Source organism: Corythoichthys intestinalis, chromosome 8, assembly GCF_030265065.1.
Source record: "Corythoichthys intestinalis isolate RoL2023-P3 chromosome 8, ASM3026506v1, whole genome shotgun sequence".
Classification (NCBI taxonomy): domain Eukaryota; kingdom Metazoa; phylum Chordata; class Actinopteri; order Syngnathiformes; family Syngnathidae; genus Corythoichthys; species Corythoichthys intestinalis.
Genome location: NC_080402.1, coordinates 28,041,824 through 28,064,671, shown reverse-complemented (window position 1 = coordinate 28,064,671; position 22,848 = coordinate 28,041,824). Strand labels below are relative to the sequence as shown.

The following is a 22,848-nucleotide window of genomic DNA, read 5'->3' as shown; positions in this document are numbered from 1 at the left end:
AGACTGTCATGAGCATTAATGAATGCTTATAACAGATATCATTTAGTGTTTTATCTAACTTTTGAATGGATGTAAAAGATCCGGGCTTGAGTTAGTGACATAATTTGCCAGATGACACTAATGACATATGTCATAAGCTATCAGTAATGCCCATGATAGTGTCATATCATAATTATGACAGTCTTATGACGCCACTGTCAAATAAAATGTTAAATATTCAACCAAATTAATCAACAAATAAGCTGCACTGGACTATAAACCAAGGATTCAAAATGAAGGGAAAAAAGTAGCAGCTTATAGTCCGAAAATTACGGAAACCAATTTTCTTTACACTTTGTGCCGGGATTCAATGGCTCATTACATTTCGGTGCAAATCTGGATAAACGTGTATACCCAGCATTGAGTGGGAATATTTTGGAAATTTAAAATGTGGTGTTGATCCAAATTTTAAATGTTTTGTTTTTGTTTTGTTCTTTGTCTAAGCGGGGATCTCATGCTGATAGCTGTTCTACTACTTGAATTTGTTTGATTAACAAAAATTGCTGGCTTATTTTCTAAACAAATTGAAACCAACCATTCATACAATTTGGAAAAGATGAGGGACCTAGAAAATGAAGCGATAAACCTAATATAAATTACTTTGTGCATGTATCTGTGAAAGCTGCAGAAAAAGTGCTGCTCTCACAGTACCAATAGGCAATGGCGTAGGTTTGGTCTTAATGTTGGTAGGGACGATATAACAGCATAACCTGCATGTACTGTACACTTTTTGCTGGGGACAGGACATTAATAAGACCAAACAGATTGGGTGAACGGAGGTCAGGGCTACATTTCTCACCAATATGAACCTAATTAATTGTAAGGCTAAATGATTAATGCAAAATAAATCTGTATAGACTTTTACTTTCACACTGCAAATTTATAACGAGATCTGATAATTAGTCTTAAATCTAGCCGAATAATTTTCTCCCATCTTGTTTTGAGTATTAAAGACTAGTTAACAGATGAATGTGTTAAGAAAAAAATGTTTTCAAATATTTATTCTTGAATTAAGAACATTTCTGACAAACATTTTTTAAAAATGAAATATACAAACTTTTTTTTGCTTGAATTAAGTCTATTTTCAGCTAGCTATTTTTCTTATTTCAAGAAATCTGAGAAAATTTTACTTGAAGCACTTGAAGATCATTTCACTTATATTTAGTAGATTTACACTGAAAACAAGGCAATTTCTTTTTGTTTTTTTTTCCAGTTTTAAGGAGGTGGGTTTTTGCAGTGCATATGTATTGGTTCAGGTGATACACACCGTTCGATTCAAACCTTTGTTTTAAAAAAATACTAAAGAAACATTTTAAAAAAGCTTCCAAAATCAATGTCTGGATTTTATAAGCAAATTTATACACAAATTATATTGGCATACACAACAAATACAAACTTGTCCATCATCTCTTAAATATCCAGAAAAAAAAAAAAAAAGAAAAAAAAAAAAGGTCTGCGCATGCGCGTAATATTAGAAATGGCTGCGAATGCAGCATTTCCAAAGTAAACACTACAAACTTTCGATAAAGAAAGGCATATTTACTTACGTTTGATCATGGACGGACATGAAGAAAGGTTCTCCTCAGACACATCCTGCCATGTGGCTGCCTACATCTCAACTGCACGCCACTCTCTCACTGTTAACGTCGTCACCGTGTTTTTAAGCATTTATTTATGCCATATTCATGTTGCACATCTATGTTTATGATGTAATTTGTTTATTTAGCACTTTTAAATAACATTAAGAGTCCAGCTGAATGTAAAACAGTGCTTATCGACCACCACAAAAGCTTTGGGAGCAAAATATTATCAGGGTGAAAATTTGGACAGAACACCGGTTGTGGACGCGTGTGTGTGTATGCGTGTGTGTGTGTGTGTGTGTGTGTGGGGGGGGGGGGTCAAGTCATCAGCCAATCAAACTTGCGTTTGAGGGGAAAAAAATGGACTAGCACATTCAGCAAGTCTGAACTACAGATGTCACGATCGATCGGCGTACCGATCGATCAGGTCCGATCACGTCATTTTCAAAGTATCGGAATCTGCAAAAAAATATCGGACATGCCTTTTTTAATATATATATATATTTTTAATTAAATCGTTTTCTAATTGTATTTTACGTTACAGACAAAATGTCTTACACTCATCCAGAGTCTTTTTGGCTTAAAGTGGGGCTGTCAAATTTATCGCGTCAACGGTGGTAATAACATTAAAATATTTAACGCAATCAACGCATGCGCTGCACTACCCACTCACGCATTGTCGCGTTCAATCTATAATGGCACCGTATTACGTATACATAGAACTAAAAGGCAATGTAAAATGAGTAGAGAGAATTTTAGCAGCCTTTGAAGCCTCTTTTTATTTGGCTAAAGTCTTACAATCCCTCTCTCAATGATCAGAAATATTTTGGGAAGCACTGTGGGGAAGAAAGGTAGTGGTTGATCTTTTTCTTAACACCCAATTTATTTCCCAATGCTGAGAAGATATGTCAATTGGTACCATTACGCACAGTCATGGTTGCACTTCCCATCATGCATTTGGGCAGAAGTTAAATGGCTGAATTATCATTTACTGAAAGCTCATACAAATCCACTAGATGGCAATATTTAGTCACAATATACAGTCACATTTGTCCTTTAAGAATTACAAGTCTTTCTATCCGTGGATCCCTCTCACAGAAAGAATGTTAATAATGTAAATGCCATCTTGAGGATTTATTGTCATAATAAACAAATACAGTACTTATGTACTGTATGTTGAATGTATATATTCGTCTGGGTTTTATTCGTTTTTTTCTTAATGCATTGCCAAAATGTATATGATCGGGAAAAATTATCGGGAATGATTGGAATTGAATCGGGAGCAAAAAAAAAGCAATCGGATCGGAAAATATATCGGGATCGGCAGATACTCAAACTAAAACGATCGGGATCGGATCGGGAGCAAAAAAACATGATCGGAACAACCCTAGTCTGAACATATCGAAAGTACAAAATTTGCATTATAAAGGTAGGGTTAATTCTATCCTTACAACATGGGAAGACAAGCTAAACTACCTATATAATTGAAGTCATTATATAATGCAAATAAGGTTGCATAAAAGTTAGTGGGGACAATTTGAGCTTCCTGAAAAGTTGGTAGTGTTATGTCCCTACCGTCCCTATGTAAACCTACGCCCTTGCCAATAGGATTCACATATTGGTAACTTCAACGAATCAAGCTGCAGAATATGATCCAAAAATGGCCAATACAGAAGAAATTGATAAGGCGGTAGAGCAGAGCGTTATATTAGGAAAAAGTAATGTTTCACTGACGCCTTTTGAGTTGTGTATAAACATTTTATCCACAATAATGAGGTGTGAAAGGAAAAAGCAGAAAAAAGATTAGTTTAATCTGAGGAAGAGTGAATGAATTAAGCGGTGTCCTTATGATCCCATTGAATGACAGGTTTTGATTACACCACTCGGCTCGCTTTTTCGACAATCAGAGAAAAAAACGATAGCAAGACAAAGTGAGGACTTAAGGGGCTGAGCGGGTAATGGATAGAGAGTAAGTATAAGTAAGTGACAGGAAATGAAAAGGCAGCTGAGTTACCGAAAGAGGAGGTGTGTGTGTGTGTGTGTATGTGTGCAATGTCACTTTGGCTCAACATGTCACCAAGAGAAAATATATAAAGGTCAGCTGTGACAGGACTATTGATCCCGCAGGACAATTACAATGGGCAAATCACAGTGAGGAAGTGCAGAAAGTGCCGCAGCGCACGCCAGGTAGCAGTGCAGTGACGAACTGACATGTAATTATGCACTCGTACACACTCATTTTGTTCGCTTATACCTGCGACCTTCTCCTTTCAGTTTCTCACCAAAACCTGTGATCATGGGTGAAGGGGGAACTCTAAATGACAGCACCTTGTTTTGGATCTGTTACTGATCTGTCTTTTAAATGTCACAATCCATTCTTCCTTCAGATGTGAGCAACCCATAAAATGCTTGAACTTCTCCAAAAGTTGGGACGGAACTTAACAGTTACCTTAAATTTAATAGTACCCACAATGACTTTGTTGCACGTCCATCCGTCCATCTTCCATCTTCCATAATACTCATCTCGTTGAGGTTGAGGGTTAACTAGAAGCTATTCCAGCTCACTCACGGATTTATTCCAGCTATCTCAATGGAACTAACGCTTTCTCAGGCTTTGCTGTTGCAACTGATGCTTTTTTTATGCTGTTGAAGTGGTAGGCATTTATTATGACTATTACAACTATGCACTTTTACAATTGAATGCCATTATGAATAACCTTATTTGAGAATTCTGCTTTTGTGCATTAGTGAGGGATCGAGGTCACTGAAGTAAGACTGCATTCAAATCTTGCTAACCATTTCAAATATGCAACTTTTTAGCCTGCGTCATCTAAAGACATTACACGGGGCCAACATGTTCATCGTCTTCAGCATTTGCCGTAAAATAAAAGTGGCCTTGGGACTTCTTTATCTCTGTCTGCTGTTTTTATCGGAATCAGAATAATCTATGTGTTGACCAAGTGTGTTAAAACATGAAAGCAGAGGTGGGTAGTAATGCGTTACACGTACTCCTTTACATTAACTTGAGTAATTTTTTGAGAAAAATGTACTTCAAAGAGTAGTTTTACTCAGCTGTACTGTTTACTTGTACTTGAGTAGAATTGTGATTAAAAAAAACAAAAACGTTACTCTTACTCTGCTACTTTGGGCTACACAAGAGTCGTCTCATTTTTCCTCTTTAGTCTTCATATTAGATTTTTTTTTTGCCAGCGATGCTAAGAGTAACTCTATCAATTTCCCCAATGAGACGTCGCAACAATTATCACATGACTCCATTATACCAATCAGACGCAAGCTTACCATTCCATGATCACGCCAGCCTGTTCCAAGACGTCTTTGAAGCATCGTAAAAAATGAAGTATTTGACATAGATATGGAGGTAGTTTTGTGTCTTTATTATTCTATCAAAAAAAAAAAGTTGCTTCAATCAAATAAAAAGTTGTTGCCGATGTCACACCCCCGTACCGGTGCCCTATATTCGGCTTGGACTCCAGCAGACTCCGATGGCTGGATGGAGCCCTGGTGGCCATTATGCTTGCTTCATACTTTTATGCCATTGGCGTAGCCACCTGCCACTCAAACACACCGGAACTAGCGTTGAAGTTGAATCTTTGTGTCAAAATGATTCAATCGAAAAAAAGTGCCTTCAAAACTTTTTCGACTTCAAAAAAAAAAAAAAAAAAAAAGAGTTTAAAACTTTTTGCTTTTCAAAAAAAGTGACACTTCGATAAAATATATATATATTTGAAATAAAAAAAAAATTCCCAAAAATATTTTTGCAAATGATTTTTTTTTCTTGGATTAAAAATAGTTTTTTGATTAAAGCAACTTTTATTGCGATTGAATTATTTAGACACAAATGTCCTACCCCTAATATGGCTCAAACACAAAAAGGATTGCTTCAATCAAAGAAAACAGTTTGAATGAAAAATAAGGTGTTCAAATGCGAATTTCTGAGTCTCAAATATTTTTTCACATTCAAAACTTTTTTTCTACGATTGTTTTAAATTTTTGATTGAAGTGATTTTTCTTTTGAAAAAATACATATTTTTTGTTTGACGCAACTTTTTTTTTGATTGCATAATAAAGACACAAATGTCCTAGCCAAAATGTGGTCCAAACGCAAAATTACATGACTTCAATCAAAAATGTTGTTTCAATCAAAAAAAAAAAAAAAAAATTCAATCAAAGAAAAATTGTTTTCAAATATATTTTTCTGAGTTTCAAATTTATTTTTGCATTCAAACACATTTTTTTTGTTTTTATTAGAGTAGCTTTTTCTTCGAATGAAAATATATATTTTGATTGAAGCAACTTTTTATTTGATCGAAGCAACTTTTTTTTTTGATTGAATAATAAAGACACAAATCTACCTCCATACATAGAGCGCTGCCCTTAACATGACTCTAAAGCGCGGATTTTAACCTCTCTCCAGTCTTTATTTCCTTATCCGTTTAATTTCATAATCGTAACTATGAAGGAACTATTCACGATTCAAACTAAGAGCTATTTTCTCCACTAGAGGGCACTCATGCTCTTTGGATGTGTAATGCTTCATTTTTGTCCTTTTTCCTCATTTTTTTTCTCTTTCAGGAATTCAATGATGATGATTTATTTTTGTATTTTTTGTATTTCTTTGGTTTAATATGGTTATGTAATAGATTTTTGTACATTATCATTGTAAGAACAGTTTATTTAGATAACTTTTTGCGGAGAAAAAAAAATCAAATTTGTAAGCAGTTACTGTATTTTTTGGACTATAAGTCGCAGTTTTATTCATAGTTTGGCAGAGGGTGCGTTTTATATTCTGGAGCAACTTATGTGTGATTATTTACGGTTGGGTCGGGCCGACTTCTCTCTCGCTAACTTTTTTAAAAATAAATATATATTCAAATATTTATAGTAAACGATGTATGGATGTTAAATAAAATAATTAATTTGGATAAAACACAGAAGGCGCTGTGCATGCCTGCACACGTGAACACAGTGGCTCTCTTTTCAATCTTCCCCTCCCGGCCCGCCGCGAGCATCCTGGTATTTCCTTTTCGATATAGAGCAGCTATAGGGACAGGGAAATTAAAAAGCAAACATCTGCGGTAGGAGTGGGATATGGAAAGGATTCAAATTGATTGTTGAATTTGCAATACGGAAACCTGTGTCGGTTTCGCTGAATGGAAACGAATGTGGCGCTTTGGTCTCACACGAGAAATATAATTAACAAAATTTTCCAGCGTTATTTCGTTGCGTAAATGAATTTATAATGATCATACAAATGTGTAGACTATTTAAACATTGAGAAAACTTGCGTTTTTTCTGCCAATTCGAGGAGAATAAAATAAATGTCAAATCCACTATCCGCCTGTTACAAATGATACAAAAGATATAAATGTTTATTGAATATCCATCTTACAGTCTTGTTTAACTGGGAGAATTCGTTACAAAAGACAGGCTTCAATTTGTTATTATTATACATATATGCACCGGCATCGTCACAAACATGATCACCCAAAGTGCAACCACAGATCGCATCCCCACATTTCCTCTTTCTACTAATCCTCACAAATAAAACATTTTTTTTTTTTTTCGGGCTTGTGCCTACAAATGAAACGTAAAATTTCGGGGTGTTGTTTGGGCAAGCAAATCAAGTTAATTCTTTTGGCTCGGGTCGCGTCGGGCTTTAATACCTGCTGGCCGGTCGAGTCTGGCTGGATTTTTTTGGGTCCGATCTAACTTCTAGCGTCATGTAATGTTAGCATACCTTACACCTATTCAGCCTGTTGTTCTCTATTGTATTTTAAATCGCCTTTCAAGATGACATGTCTGTTCTTGTTGCTGGATTCTATCAAATAAATTTCCCCCATAAAATGTGACTTATACTCTGGTGCGACTTATACATGTTTTTTTTTTTTCCTTTTCATTGCGCATTTTTTGGCTGGTGTAACTTATACTCAGGTGCGACTTACAGTCAGAAAAATACCGTACTTACAGTGTTACTCATTACTTGAGTATACTTTTCACCAGACACTTTTTTACTTATGTGCATATTATGGATGACTACTTTGACTTGAATAATATTATTTTGAAGTAACGCTACTCTTACTTGAGTACAATTTTTGGCCAATCTACCCACCTTTACATAAAAGACTCAAAAACAAAATAAGTAAAGCTAGTGTAGTAATACTGATCAAGAATAGAAGAGTGCAAATGACAGTGACCACAGTAACAATGGTAATGCAACGATGTAGAAACTGTAAGAACTAAATTTACAAGAGAACTTTTGAAAACTTTAATAAAGTTGAGAGAAATAAAGAAGTTGGAATGTCTGCGGATTTTGGTGTGCATTGTTCGATAGAGCCTACCATACAAAAGAAGCTGTAAAAAGTTATGTCTGGGGCATGACGCAAAACAGAACAATAGTAGGCCTACACGTGGTACTGTAAATACATTTACATTGACAAATTGAACAAGCTTCATGTAAATCTCCTTTCGATTAGATGGCAACAAAAACAATAAACTTTCAAACACCGATGGAGAAAAGTCATCTGATAGTAGATGCAAATCACGCATTAGCTCTGGCTCAATCTGCTCATAAAACCCCCACCGCCTTTATTTCAACACTACCAATCCTTTCACCCTCTCTTGACACTGCAGTGTTGGCGCCTCATTACCGTGAAAAGTAGGTAGCACATCATTTCTGCCCCTGTGGCAGAAAGGAAAATAACAGGAGGTAGGGGGGTCTGATGTATTGTGCCTGATGAGCACTCACTGTCCTGCATGGTTCACAACTATGACCGATTGTTCACGTGCATGGATATGGATATGATCTGCACACACGCGCTAGCATGAGCATGTACAATTTATTGCACATGTATGATTAGTGCAGCCGCATACAGAAGTGTATTCCTACCTCCACTGCCCCCCCTCCAAAATATAATTTGCACTTAATAATGTGATAGGTTTCATGAAATAAGCTACAGTATTTCCAGTGGAAGTGCATATTATTTATTTTTGTATGTATACTAGAGATTGCTAACATAAACAAATGAACAAATATGCATTGTATGTAGTAAAACAATGGACTAATTAAGGTAAAATATCAGGGCACAATTGACGATCTGTCTTGGAACACTGTGCCAATGTGAATCTAGTATTACTATCTGTTAAAATTGTCAATCACCAATTAAAAATTAACAATTATTCAGACCCGAAAAAACATTGTTTTTAAAAAAGTTTTTGTCACTCATAGATGTGTCAATTTACTAAGCATATAACAATACAATTGATCAGGATCAATAAATCGATCATAGGATCTCGTATTGAATGGAATGATGGCAGACTTTGTAATGTCGGCAAATTTTGTATTGTTGCCGAAAGAACCGATATCATACAGTGCATGAAACTTTAGGTGGAATAATACATATGGCGGAAAACACTCAGGTGACTTGAAGTTCTGCTCTGAGACCCTCAATTTAGCCAAATTTCAAAATTGTCCTGTATGCATGTGTGATACATCATTGGAAAGCTTCAAATCTCAATTTCCTGGGGGAAGAAACAATTTGAACAGGAGAGCATTTAAAAAAAAAAAACAACAACATTTAAACAGCGCAACCCTAACTGGAGGCGAGAACATGAGAGAGCATAAAGACGCCATGATTTCAGCGAGATATTATCGCGCGCTTACCTCTTTTTGATCCAAAAACTTCATGTAGCATGTATCACTGAATGTCAAGACACAGCTGTGAATGGCCACAGCTAAAGATGTCCCGATCGATCGGCATCCGATCACGTCATTTTCAAAGTATCGGAATCGGCAAAAAATATCGGACATGCCTTTTTTAAAATACATATATATATATATATATTTTTTTTTTAATCGTTTTCTAATTGTATTTAACGTTACAGACAAAATGTCTTACACTCATCCAGAGTAGTTTTGGCTTAAAGTAGGGCGATCAAATTTATTGCGTTATCGGCAGTAATTAATTTTTTAAAATTACGTTAAATAATTAATGCATGCGCTGCACGACCCACTCATGCATTGTCGCGTTCAATCTAAAAAGATGCCGTTTTACCTATAGATAGCGCTAAAAGGCAGCGTATAATGAGTATAGAGAATTTTGACAGCCTTTGGAGCCATTTTTTTATGTGGCTAAAGCCTTACAATACCTCTCTCAGCAATTAAAATAACGTGGGAGGCAATGTGGGGAAGAAAGGTAGTAGTTGATCATTTTCTTAACACCCTATGTTCTTTCCCAACGCAGAGAAGATATACTGTATCAATTGGTGCCCCTGCTCACAGTCGTGGTTGCACTTCCCATCATGCATTTGGGCAGAAGTTAAATGGCTGCAGTATCATTTACTGAAAGCTCAACAAATACACTAGATGGCAATATTTAGTCACAATATACAAAGTCACATTTATCCTTTAAGAATTACAAGTCTTTCTATCCGTGGATCCCTCTCACAGAAAGAATGTTAGTAATGTAAATGCCATCTTGAGGATTTATTGTCATAATAAACAAATACATTACTTATGTACTGTATGTTGAATGTATATATACGTCCGAGTTTTATACATTTTTTTCTTAATGCATTGCCAAAATGTATATGATCGGGAAAAATTATCGGGAATGATTGGAATTGAATCGGGAGCAAAAAAAAGCAATCGGATCGGGAAATATCGGGATCGGCAGATACTCAAACTAAAACGATCGGAATCGGATCGGGAGCAAAAAAACATGATTGGAACAACCCTAGGGCGCACAGCTGGATTTTTGGGGGGATTTTATGGGTGAAACATGGTAATATAACAAGGGTCGCAATGCAGAAATCGCAGACATCAAGGAGTGGTCGAGATTTTCATTTTCATATATTTTCCATTTTAAGTATTTTTTTTCCCAATTTTTCTTTGTTTGGATCGATTATTTACCATCTAAAATATCAGGGAGAATGTGACAGTACCAAAAAAAAATACAATTAAGCGATAGTTATGTGGTAGAGATCCGGAAGCGCTTTACAGACACCATTTTTATCATGGTGACATAATTTGTTTAAAAGTTTAAAATATGCGAGTGAATAATTTTTAAAAGCCTTTTTTTTTTTTTTTAAACTAAATATTAGTCATCAAATAATGATTCAAAGCTAAAAATTACAGACATTTCTAATAATAAATATAATTACCTTCTTTTTATGGCTGGGTTGAAACAAAAGCGGTTGCGCAACGTCTGTAAACGGGGGTCTCCAGGGTAAAACGGACAAATTAAAAATAGTTCGGGGGCTTAATGCGCCATGAATCTGCTATGGCAGCATATAGACATATTGTTATATCAAACACAACAATTCTTTTGGCTTGAAATACAGCAGTTTATTTTAAAGAGGGGTGCAGGAGCAAATTCTGAATTTTCAGCCTTGTCTTTGTTTTCCGCCATATATCGGTGAAGCAAAGATTCAATAAAATCGATTAAAACAAAAAATTGGACAATATGGTCATGTTTTAGATATGACGTATTAGTAAAAATAATGGTTCATTCAAATGTCTGATAGGTGTCAACGACAAAATTGTCAAAAATGTTAAAGTTGTTATTTTTTTTTTTTAATGGCTTTAGATGGAATGTAACTGACTGAAGTTAAATATTTACATAATATCATATGAAATCTAACAGAGACCCTTGAATCGAATTGAAATCAAATCATGGTAGCCTTTGTAATAACAGCAAATACCAAACCATTGACCAAAGAATCAATTTTGTCGCATGATATTGGTGATTTACTTTACGCCCTATTAGATATAATAATAAAAAATCCATATCCTATAATCCAATTCAGCAATCTGACCAAAATGTATATTAGATTTTGCAAGTCTACCTAATGAAGTTCGCAACTCAGTGCTGCTTTTAAGCTTTCAACAAATAAGCATGTTATTTCTACGGATTTTCCATTCATTTTCCAGGATTAGTGCAATTTTTAAGTACCATTAATCATACTGTTCATCTTAACAATTCAACTGATTTGTATAGTGCTCCTTCAAGTCCTTAAAAACACTTCATCTTCTGCTCTTCATATCAGAATGCATGCATACATAAGAGAGTGTATCCCATATATAGACACTCCAACACTATGCATACTCAATGTGGATTGTATTTTCATAAGCACGCTACTCAATAAAGTCATGCGTTCTTGGTGTACAGAACAGCAAAAAACAGCAATCACTGTTGTAGCTCCAGTCGTCACCCTCTGTCACACAGAGGACCCCTGACATGATGCCGCTCTCATTACAGCCCCTCTGCCATGTCGCCTCCAGTCACTTACACCTCATGAATAATCCATCTCGACTCCTGCGTCTTGATGAGTCGCTTGCTGCTTTTGACATGGATGGCTGACCCTTCCCTGATTCAAAGCACCAGACGGCGCTTCCTTCCACTCACACTCTCTCCTTGGAGATACCCTCTCAATGATGCCTGTTGTAATACTTGTAAAGACTGTGTTGACAATATGTAGTATTTTGACGCCCCAAATACTGCCTCTTTCAATCATCTATGCACTTTTGAGCTTTATATTGCAGACCCTATTTTAGTTCTGACCTTGTCTTTGTTGATACCAACACCTGTAGGAGCTGTCAAAAGAATCAGAATGAAGTTATTCTCTGTAGGCCTACAATGTCATGTCCTATGGTCAGAACAAAACTTTAGCTTTGCTATGACAGTTTCTTTAACCGCTATCAAGCCAAGGTATTTATTTTTAAATCTAAAATTCTCCCAGGGCGGCATGGCTCAGTGGTTTTCATCTACAAACCCAAAGGTTATTGGTTCAATCCCCTTCCCTGGTGAACATGATCTTTGAGAGAAATACCAAACCTTGCATTGCTCCTGATACTGTGGAATCATTAGGTGAATGAGAAGAATATGTAAAGTGCTTTGAATTTAGCATTCACAGCACACAAACAGACAAAAATATATTTTTAGAGTTTTGTGTCTCAAAGCACAGTATTTTGCAGCCACTGTGTGTAACACAGCATATTAACAAATATTAAATATGTGACTGTCTTTTTTCAATTTTTGCAAGTACAGTGATCCCTCAATTATCACTGTTAATGCGAACCACAACCGACCGCGTAAAGTGAAACACAGCGAGAACAGTAATGAATAGTTTGAAACGTAAATAAAATATTAACAAAAAAAAAAAACATACACAAAATATTGTATAAATGGTATAAATTAGGGATGTAACAAAAGCAAAATTCTTGGCCGAAACCGAAAACCAAATATTGGAAACACTTGGCTGAAAAACCGAAAACCGAAAGGCCGAAAAATACACATGCACATAATTATTTTTTTACATTTCATTTAAAAATATATATAAGGGGTGTCAAACAATTAAAAATTTTAATCAAGTTAATTACAGCTTAAAAATAAATTAATCGTAATTAATCACAATAATTAATCACAATTAATCGCAATTCAAACCATCTATAAAATATGCCATATTTTTCTGTAAATTATTGTTGGAATGGAAAGATAAGACACAAGATGGATATATACATTCAACATACGGTACATAGGGACTGTATTTGTTTATTATAACAATAAATCAACAAGATGGCATTAACATTATCAACATTCTGTTAAAGCGATCCATGGATAGAAAGATAAATGTTAGTACAAGTTATAGAAATTTTATATTAAAACCCCTCTTAATGTTTTCGTTTTAATAAAATTGGTAAAATTTTCAATCAAAAAATAAACTAGTAGCCCGCCATTGTTGATGCCAATAATTACTTACACAATGCTCATGGGTGCTTAAGCCTATAAAATCAGTCGCACCCAAGCGCCAGCAGAGGGCGACAAAACTCCGAAAAACACAACAAGTACACATTTCACTGTGCTGTCATTTTAATGTTTGAGCGGGGCATGTGCGTTAATTGCGTCTAATATTTTAACGTGATTAATTAAAAAATTAATTACCGCCCGTTAACGCGATATTTTGACAGCCCTAATATATATTTTTTATTATTTATCAATTACTAATTAAATGGAACAGGGGTAATTCAAATTAGAGAGGGGGCCAGTGCCCCTGTTCTCCCCCCCCTTAAAACCACCAGGGTACACGCCAGACACGCACATCGCCGCAAATTTTGGACACTCGAAAAAAGGGTCTTACACCTCCCATTGCTAGGCTAAATGAGATCTCGATCTCAATGTACGTCTGTGTGGAACTGTTGTTCACAACAACAAAAAACTATCACGTTCTAGCCGAAACTAGTAAAGCTCTTTACAAGGCTATTATAATATCTCCTACTCCTTAAAATATGACTTGGTGTTTTCATGTGCAAAAAGTGGAATCGATCGAGAGCCAAGAGAGTGGGCCGAGTCCCAGCGGCGACCAACCCGAGCTAAATCGCTCCCTACCAGATTAAACAGCGACCGTCATAGGGGGTGTGGAAGTCACGAAAAAAAGTGACAAAAATACAAAGTGGTCGTGCTATAAACGTATTGTACTAAATCACAGCAAATGTACATGTATACATTTAAATACTATTTTAATGAAGTGAACATTATACAAATAAACTACAAAATAATCACGCACGGGCTCAAATGCATTGTACTGAATTTGACGCGGCACATCCATGGAAAGCAACTTCAGAAGCGTGTTGAAGCGATGAAGCAAATTTATTCTATTTTCCATCGTTTATTAATTTCTATATTTGTTTGATACCTCAAAATACTTCCAAACCGCGGACACATTGGTTGTGAGCCAGTAGTGTTACGTATTTGTTTTGATGACGTAATCACAAGAAGACTAAGGTTCTTCACACTTCTCGGTGTTAAACTTTCGACCTTTTATCCGAAAAGCAAAAATGCAATTGTAGCTATTTTCAGCTGAAAGTTTTCGGCGACAAATTTTTGGTCACATCTTTAATATACAGTGGTATGAAAAAGTATCTGAAACTTTTGGAATTTCTTACACATCTGCATAAAATCACCATCAAATGTTATCTGATCTTTATCAAAATCTCACAGATGAAAAAACAGTGTCTGCTTTAACTAAAACCACCCAAACATTTATAGGTTTTCATATTTTGATGAGGATAGTATGCAAACAAAGGGAGAAAAATAAGTATGTGAACCTTCACATTTAATATTTTGTGGGCCCTCCTTTGGCAGCAATAACTTCAACCAGACGCTTCCTGTAGCTGCAGATCAGTCTGGCACATTGATCAGGACTAATCTTGGCCCATTCCTCTCTACAAAACTGCTGTAGTTCAGTCTGATTCCTGGGATGTCTGGTATGTATCGCTCGTCTTTAGGTCATGCCACAGCATCTCAATAGGATTCAAGTCTGGACTTTGACCTGGCCACTACAGAATGTTGAACAGTTGATTCACTTCTTTGTTTTGGATCATTGTCTTCTTGCAGCATCCATCCATTTTTTTAGCTTCAACTGTCAGACAGACGGCCTCAGGTTTTCCTGCAAACCCTCCTGATAAACTTTTGAATTCATTCTTCCAGTAATGATTGCAAGTTGTCAAGGCCCTGAGGTAGCCAAACAGCCCCGAATCATGATGCTGTGTCCACCATGCTTTACGGTGGGGATGAAATGCTGTAGAGTGTCCAAGTGCCTTTTTGCGAAGATTAAACGAGCAACAATGTTTTTTTTTAGACAGCAGTGGCTTCCTCCGTGGAGTCCTCCCATAAACACCATTCTTGGTCATAGTTCTACATATAATTGATGTGTGCACAGAGATATTGAACTGTGCCAGTGATTTCTTTAAGTCTTTAGCAGACAGTATTCTGCTCTTGGCGTCATTGTTGGTGGACGGCCACTCCTTGGGAGAGAAGCAACAGTGCAACAAAATCCCTCCATTTGTAGACAACTTCTCAGATTGTCGATTGATGAACATCCAGACTTTTAGAGATGGTTTTGTATCCTTTCCCAGCTTTATACAAATCAACAATCCTTAATCGCAGATCTTCAGACAGCTCTTTTGACCAAGCCGTGATGCACATCAGACAAAGCTTTTCATCAAGACAATTCTTACTTGGTGTGTGTTTTATAGTGGTCAGGGCAGCTTTAAACCACTCATCAGTGATTGGGCACACACTTTACTTTTTATGCCAGCAATATGAAGCAATTATCAGAGAATCCCAAAATTTGAAAAATAAGGTCCTAATGAAACCTTTTTTTCAAATTTGTAAAAAGAAAAGTCAAAATGAATATGTGTAATAAGCGCTCAGATATCTATAACCCTAGCTAAATCCTGTTTGTTTTTCTTATGGAACTTGCAGATGCATGTGTTGACTTGCATCCATCACTGTTTTTTCAATAAGAAATGTCAAAATTTTGAATTAGTCTCAAAATCATGAAATTTTAGGTGTATCAAATGTGATACATTTGGCAATATAGGGTTAAATTGTTTGGTAAAAACTGGTTTCAATTGCTGTTGAAGTCTCCTTAGGCAGACGGTTTACTTATTTTTCCTCGTTCTGTTGTTGTTTGCATGCTGTCCTCATTAAAATATGAAAACCTATAAATGTTTGGGTAGTTTTAGTTAAAGCAGACACTGTTTTTTTCATCTGTGTGATTTTGACAAAGATAAAATAACCTTTGATGGTGATTTTATGCAGAAATTCTAAAAGGTTCAGATACTTTCATACTACTATAAATAATACGTACTGTACATTCATTCTCTCACTCATGACGCGTGTGTGTACATACATACGTAAATGTAAATAAACATAAAAATCCACGTTGCACTGAGAGCACGAAAGTTGAGCCGCGAAGTAGCGAGGGATCAATGTATATCAACATTGTGTTCAGTTTAACAGGCCCAGATTTTTACATTATTGAGAAAATTGATACCAGATAGTTGCAGCATACTGTATATATGTTTATGATAAAGTAAAACCTACCTTTGACTTAAAAAAATCATTGGGAAATACTGAATTGCGGCATCATTCTTTATATAAATGAAGTCAAATACACTTTGATATCTTCACTATAAAATAGTAGTACTTACATGTGTTTCTGCAGCGTAGAGTCGCTGTGCATGTGTCATAATTATCTGACTTCTACTTTCCCTGTCACGCTGTTTGACTTTGTTGGCTAATTGGCTCTCTGTCTCCCGTTTCCAGGACGACAACTCCATGTTCTTCCAGTTCGGCCCGTCGATTGAGCAGCAGGCCTCGGTCATGTTGAATATAATGCAGGAGTATGACTGGTACATCTTCTCCATCGTCACTACATACTACCCGGGCTACCAGGACTTTGTCAATAAGGTGATTCACCAGAAGCACACTAGTGCACATTTTAAATAGTATGTGCTGTGGTTATTTGAAGGATTTGGCAATAAAGCAGTCGGTAGATACTGTAAATGCCACTTGTCTGCTATATTGTCATCACAGTGGATATACTGCCTTTTGAAATGAACATCAGTTCATGACAAGTTGAGGTCAGTGAGGAATGTTATTTCATAGAAAGACCATTTACTTTTGAACTAAGAGATTCACTTAGCTGTTATTATCTGTCGCTTTGGCGCACATTACAGGAGTGCTTTTTCACTTAATGTGTTTCCCCTCAGTTGCAGAAACTGCTGATGTGTGTAAATGTGTGTGCTCTTTCCTCATTTTTTTCCACATTTTGTAATATTCCTCAGTTGATATGATGAAGCGGTTTCCTACAAATGCAGCCAAAGCGAAGGACCTGCTTGTCTGGGTTCAAACCATAATTTCAAGCTTTTAAAAAAGATAAGGTTGACAGACAGATGTAAATGGACTACATGTTCCATTTTTTTGATTGCTTTAATGGAAAAAGTACACCAGCAGAACATTTTTTTCTTCTAACAGCAGCTGCTCACTGAGGGTGCAGGCTCCTTATCTCCCGGCCTGAGCAAAGACTTGCAATGAGACCCTGAGTAAAGCGGAAAACCAGCCAGGAATTTGATACTTCCACAAGAGAAAATGTTACACTGACAATTAGCTTGAAAAGAAAAATGTGCCTCTGTACATACAGTCAGCAACTTGATGAATCCTTCTGTCCTTCTGAATTTTCTGTTAGAACCTTCAATGTTAAATAAGAGAGATTTCTTCGACTCTGACGCCCCAAACTGTAAGCAACTAGAATAATACTACAAAAGCTTCCCTAACTACAGGAAATAGATTTAGATGAAAAGATCTTATGAGTTTTGCGTTCTTTTCACTACAAAACCTAAGGAAATTCTATTTGCCACTAAATATGACTTTCATTATCTTTTCAAATAAAATTACTGCAAATTTAATCCACCATGACGCCACTGTTGGATGTTTACTGTGGTCTCCAATGAAATGAACAAATTCAAGCAAATTGGATTATACCTTTGCTTTTAGATGGATTGATAAGAATGCACATACACTGCTGGCCAAAAGTATTGGTACATCTGCAATTCTGTCAGATAATGCTCTATTTCTCCCAGAAAATGATTGCAATTAAAAATGCTTTGGTACTAATATAACAATAATATAATAATATCGTCATTTATTTTGCTTACAATGAAAAACACAGAAGAGAATATAAAAACATATATATATTATAATCATTTTACACAAAACTCCAAAAATGGGTCAGACAAAAGTATTGGCACCCTCAGCTTAATACTTGGTAGCACAACCTTTAGAAAAAATAACTGCAAACAACTGCTTCCGGTATCCATCAATGAGTTTCTTACAATGCTCTGCTGGAATTTTAGATAATTCTTCTTTGGCCAACTGTTCCAGGTCTCTGACATTTGAAGGGTGCCTTCTCCAAACTGCCATTTTCAGATCTCTCCACAGGTGTTCTATTGGATTCAGGTCAGGACTCATTGCTGGCCACTTTAGAATTTTTCACTGCTTTCTCTCAAACCATTTTCTAGTGCTTTTTGAAGTGTGTTTTGGGTCATTGTCCTGCTGGAAGACCCATGACCTCTGAGGGAGACCCAGCTTTCTCACACTGGGCCCTACATTATGCTGCAAAATGTGTTGGTAGTCTTCAGACTTCATTATGCCATGCACCCGGTCAAGCAGTCCAGTGCCAGAGGCAGCAAAGCAACCCCAAAACATCAGGGAACCTCTGCCATGTTTGACTGGGGACCGTGTTCTTTTCTTTGAAGGCCTTTTTTTTTTTTTTTTTTTTTTTACTGTAAACTCTTGTTGATGGCTTTTCTCAAAAACCTCTACTTTTGTCTCATTTGACCAAAGAACATTCTTCCAAAACGTTTTTGGCTTTCTCGGGTAAGTTTTGGCAAACTCCAGCCTGGCTTTTTTATGTCTCTGGGTCAGAAGTGAGGTCTTCCTGGGTATCCTACCATCGAGTCCCTTTTCATTCAGACGCCAACGGATAGTATGAGTTGACACTGTTGGACCCTTGGACTGCAGGAGAGCTTGAACTTGTTTGGATGTTAGTCGAGGTTCTTTATCCACCATCAGCACAATTTTTCATTGAAATCTCTCGTCAATTTTTCCTTTCCGTCCACATTTAGGGAGGTTAGCCACAGTGCCATGGGCTTTACACTTATTGATGACACTGCGCACGTTGGACACAGGAACTTTCAGGTCATTGGAGGTGGACCTGTAGCCTTGAGAGTGCCCATACATCCTTACAATTTTGCTTCTCAAGTCCTCAGACAGTTCTTTGGTCATCTTTCTTTTCTCCATGCTCAATGTGATACACACAAGGACACAGGTTGAGTCAACTTTAATCCATTTTAACTGGCTGCAAGTGTGATTTAGTTATTGCCTGTTATGTGCCACAGGTACAGTAAGTAACAAGTGCTGTTAATTATACAAATTAGAGAAGAATCACATGTTTTATCAAAGGGTGCCAATACTTTTGTCCGACCCATTTTGGGAGTTTTGTGTAAAAGGATTTTTCCCATTCTCTTTTGTTTTCGTTTTCATTTCAAGCAAAATAAATGAAGATACAGTGGTACCTCGACATACGATCGCTTCGAAACACGATATTTTCGACATCCAACGTAAAATTTGAGTCGCCGTTTGTTTCTACATCCGATGACATGTTCGAAATACGACAACATGACTGCACCGCAAACGAACGCACGGCGGATTTTCTTGTGTGAGAAACAACACAGGTTTAAAATAAGTTGGTTCAGTTCGTGAAACAAGGAAAAAAGTGATGCTTACCTTTGAAATGAAGATGCAAATTAAAGAAAAATATGAGCGTGGGGTGCGCATCCGTGAACTGCCTCAACAATACAGCTCCACGGTCCTCTTCCTACCACCGTTCGCTAGTCTTTATAAGTTAAGGTGACAATTATTATTGTGGTAACATCGCCAAGGACATCGCCAGCTTTGTCACTTTTTTATCATTTATTTAAGAACTTATCCAACACAAAACGCCCATTGTCCTCCGCAGTTGGCTGTGCTCTCAAGAAACGAAAGTATTATCTCTATCGCACCAACCTATCTCACTGTGACATCAGCCCGCGGTGCTTTCAGGTACAGCAAAAACTGTCCGCCACATTAGAATCCGATTTATTTATTTATTTATTTACTTATTTATTTATTTATTTTATTTTCCCTTCAGGCATGACAAATCCAAACATACAGCATTTATATGTGTTAACAATTAATTCAATCCGAAAAGAAAAGGGCTGACGGGAGAAGTCGAAGCTTATTGAAACCCGTCCCCAGTATACCATATAGGACGCAGAAAATATCGAATATCAATATTGACATTCAGATTTTATAGTGATTACAAGTTGTTGTTTTTTTTTTTTTTTGTAATAACCATCCCATCTGATTGTTTATTTTCCCAATAGTCCATTGTCGATCGTGGCAATGTGCTCGTTATGATGATTAGATCCAGTAGATTAGTTCATAATTCAGTAATTAGTTTATTCCGTTGATTCGATCCAGAGGATAGGGGATAGCTGAGGACCGATGGTAGGCCGTGTCCGCCACCCTCCTTTTGTCGACTTAATCCTCGTCGCAGTTTTCATTCCTTGCTGACTCCCGACGAACATTCATCTCAAGGTTGGGCAGCTTCGTAGTAGGTTGCATCGCCATTCCGGTTGTGGACTCATGGCCTGGGGGACTGGCGACATTATTTACAGGAATCATTATTAATTATTATTATTATTATCAGTGTTGTCACAGATTACTTTAAAAAGTAATTTAATTACTGGTTACTCATTACACCTCAAAAAAGTAATCTAGTTACTTTCCCGATTACTTTATTATCAAAGTAACTAAGTTACTTTAAAAGTAACTTATCAGTTGCTTTTTACCAATTTTTCTCCTTTTGCTGCCTCAACATAAAAATGACAACAAAAAAATGTCATCACATGTAATTGAATTTTTCACATAAGGCTTAATCTTTGAGTTAGCGGGGGTTTAATTAGTCGATGGAGATGATTTCAACCACCATTGACTCGCGCTAGCTTAGCCACCCCGGAGCCCTGAAACTAACAAATAACTGAAACACTGCATGGAATTTGTTCAAATCAACTCCGTCGACTAGATAAACCCCCGCTAACTCCAAGATAAAGCCTAATGTAAAAAATTAGCTAGCTGTTAAAATATTGTCTATAAAAGTTTTAAAGCAATAAAACAAACAACAAAAATTAATGAAATGAATAAGAATCCTACAACGTATTTCATAATGGGTCAAAATCATTTTTCGAGCAGATCATTTGACTAGCACCTAAGACACTTGCTTTTGCTTTGCTAAAAACTGCACCTGTTGAGGTAAGATGGATATTTAGAATTTCTGTAAACCTAAGCTTTCAAACACAACCAACAACAACTGAGCTTGAACAGTTTTATATATATGTACTGTATATGTACAGTATTGGCCAAAAGTTTGGCAACACCTCAAAGGTGGATACTTTGAAGAATTTAGAATATAAAACCTGTTTTCAGTTATTTCACTTTTTTGGCCATTCCACATGTTCGTTCATAGTTTTGATGTATTCAGAGAGGATTTACGATAGTAGTGAAAATATATAAAACGTAAACATGTTTAGGTGTGTTCAAACTTTTGACTTTTGTTCGTCATCAACATGCTTTACCCCCAGCCCCACAAAAGTAAAACTCCGCCTATGGTTACAAACACTGACAATAAAATGTGCATAAAGGGTGGTTACAAACTGTAGAATTGCTGGCTGTCTTGTTACCTGTAGGCCGTTTCGAGTTTTGTCGCCTTGTACTGTAATTCCAAGTACTTCTTTGTTGATTTAGCGACTGACAGTCATTTTCAGCCAGCATAAAGTTTGCAATGCACGGAGATATTTTCGTCATCTTTACTGGACAGAAATGTGAAGTAATGGCTGTATTTCCAGTAAGCAAAGGCATCCATTTGCTGTATATATATCCTGCCTTTCACTGTTAGCCTCACTGCCTCGTCAGAATGCTATGTTGTTGACCGCCGTGCAAGACAGCGCTCAGCCTCAGACAGCACCGTAATACACGTGACCCCCCCCCCCCGATGCGAAATGCTCTTCGTACATGACTACAGTATTCTTCATTCTACATACATTTTGAGGCAAAAACAAAATAGTAATGCACAGGCACTAGGGAATTTAACTTTAATCGGATTACTGGCTTGGAAAAATAAACACGTTAGATTACTCGTTACTGAAGAAAGTAATCAGATAACAACAACACTGATGATTATTATTATTATATCATTCTGATTTTTATTCATAACTTGTTTGTTTTGCTATGTAATTGCCATTTGTAATAGTACCAGCAGTATTTATTAAGGATTCAGTGGAGGTTTTTGGGCTGTGGAACGAATTAATGGAATTATAATGTATTCCTACGGGAAAATCCTGCTCGACATACGACCATTTCGGCTTACAAACAAGGTCCTGGAACGAATTAACTTCATATGTAGAGGTACCACTGTATTAGCATTTGTAATTACAGTCATTTTCTGGGAGAAATTGAGCATTATCTGACAAAATTGCAAGGGTGCCAATACTTTTGGCCAACAGTGTATGCAATCTTGCAAATCCATCCGGCAAGTTTAAAACTGATATTTTTACGATCAACACCTACTGAAGATAAGATAACATCTTCTTGCATGGTTTACACAAGCAGCAGTTTACTGTGAAAGGGTTTGAGTGCAACATAAAGAAGGCACCCCACTTGCCAGCTTGTCTAAATGTGGAAGTGCTGATGTGTCGGCATTTCAGGAAGAAATCAGTAAACCTTTCGACAAGTTAGCTAAATATCCCCCGTCAACCTTTAGTGTACTA

General features: G+C 36.6%; 1 protein-coding gene across 7 annotated transcripts in view; it reads left to right on the top strand.

Moving 5' to 3' along the window:
* grin2bb (glutamate receptor, ionotropic, N-methyl D-aspartate 2B, genome duplicate b) overlaps nucleotides 1-22,848 on the top strand; it is a 260,728-nt gene that overhangs the window by 153,486 nt on the left and 84,394 nt on the right. For all 7 annotated transcript variants that reach the window (XM_057844335.1, XM_057844330.1, XM_057844334.1 and 4 more), the window contains one exon: nucleotides 16,748-16,891. In XM_057844335.1, coding sequence (XP_057700318.1) covers nucleotides 16,760-16,891 — 132 coding nt within the window. In that variant the 5' untranslated portion in view covers nucleotides 16,748-16,759. The remainder of the gene's footprint in view (nucleotides 1-16,747; nucleotides 16,892-22,848) is intronic.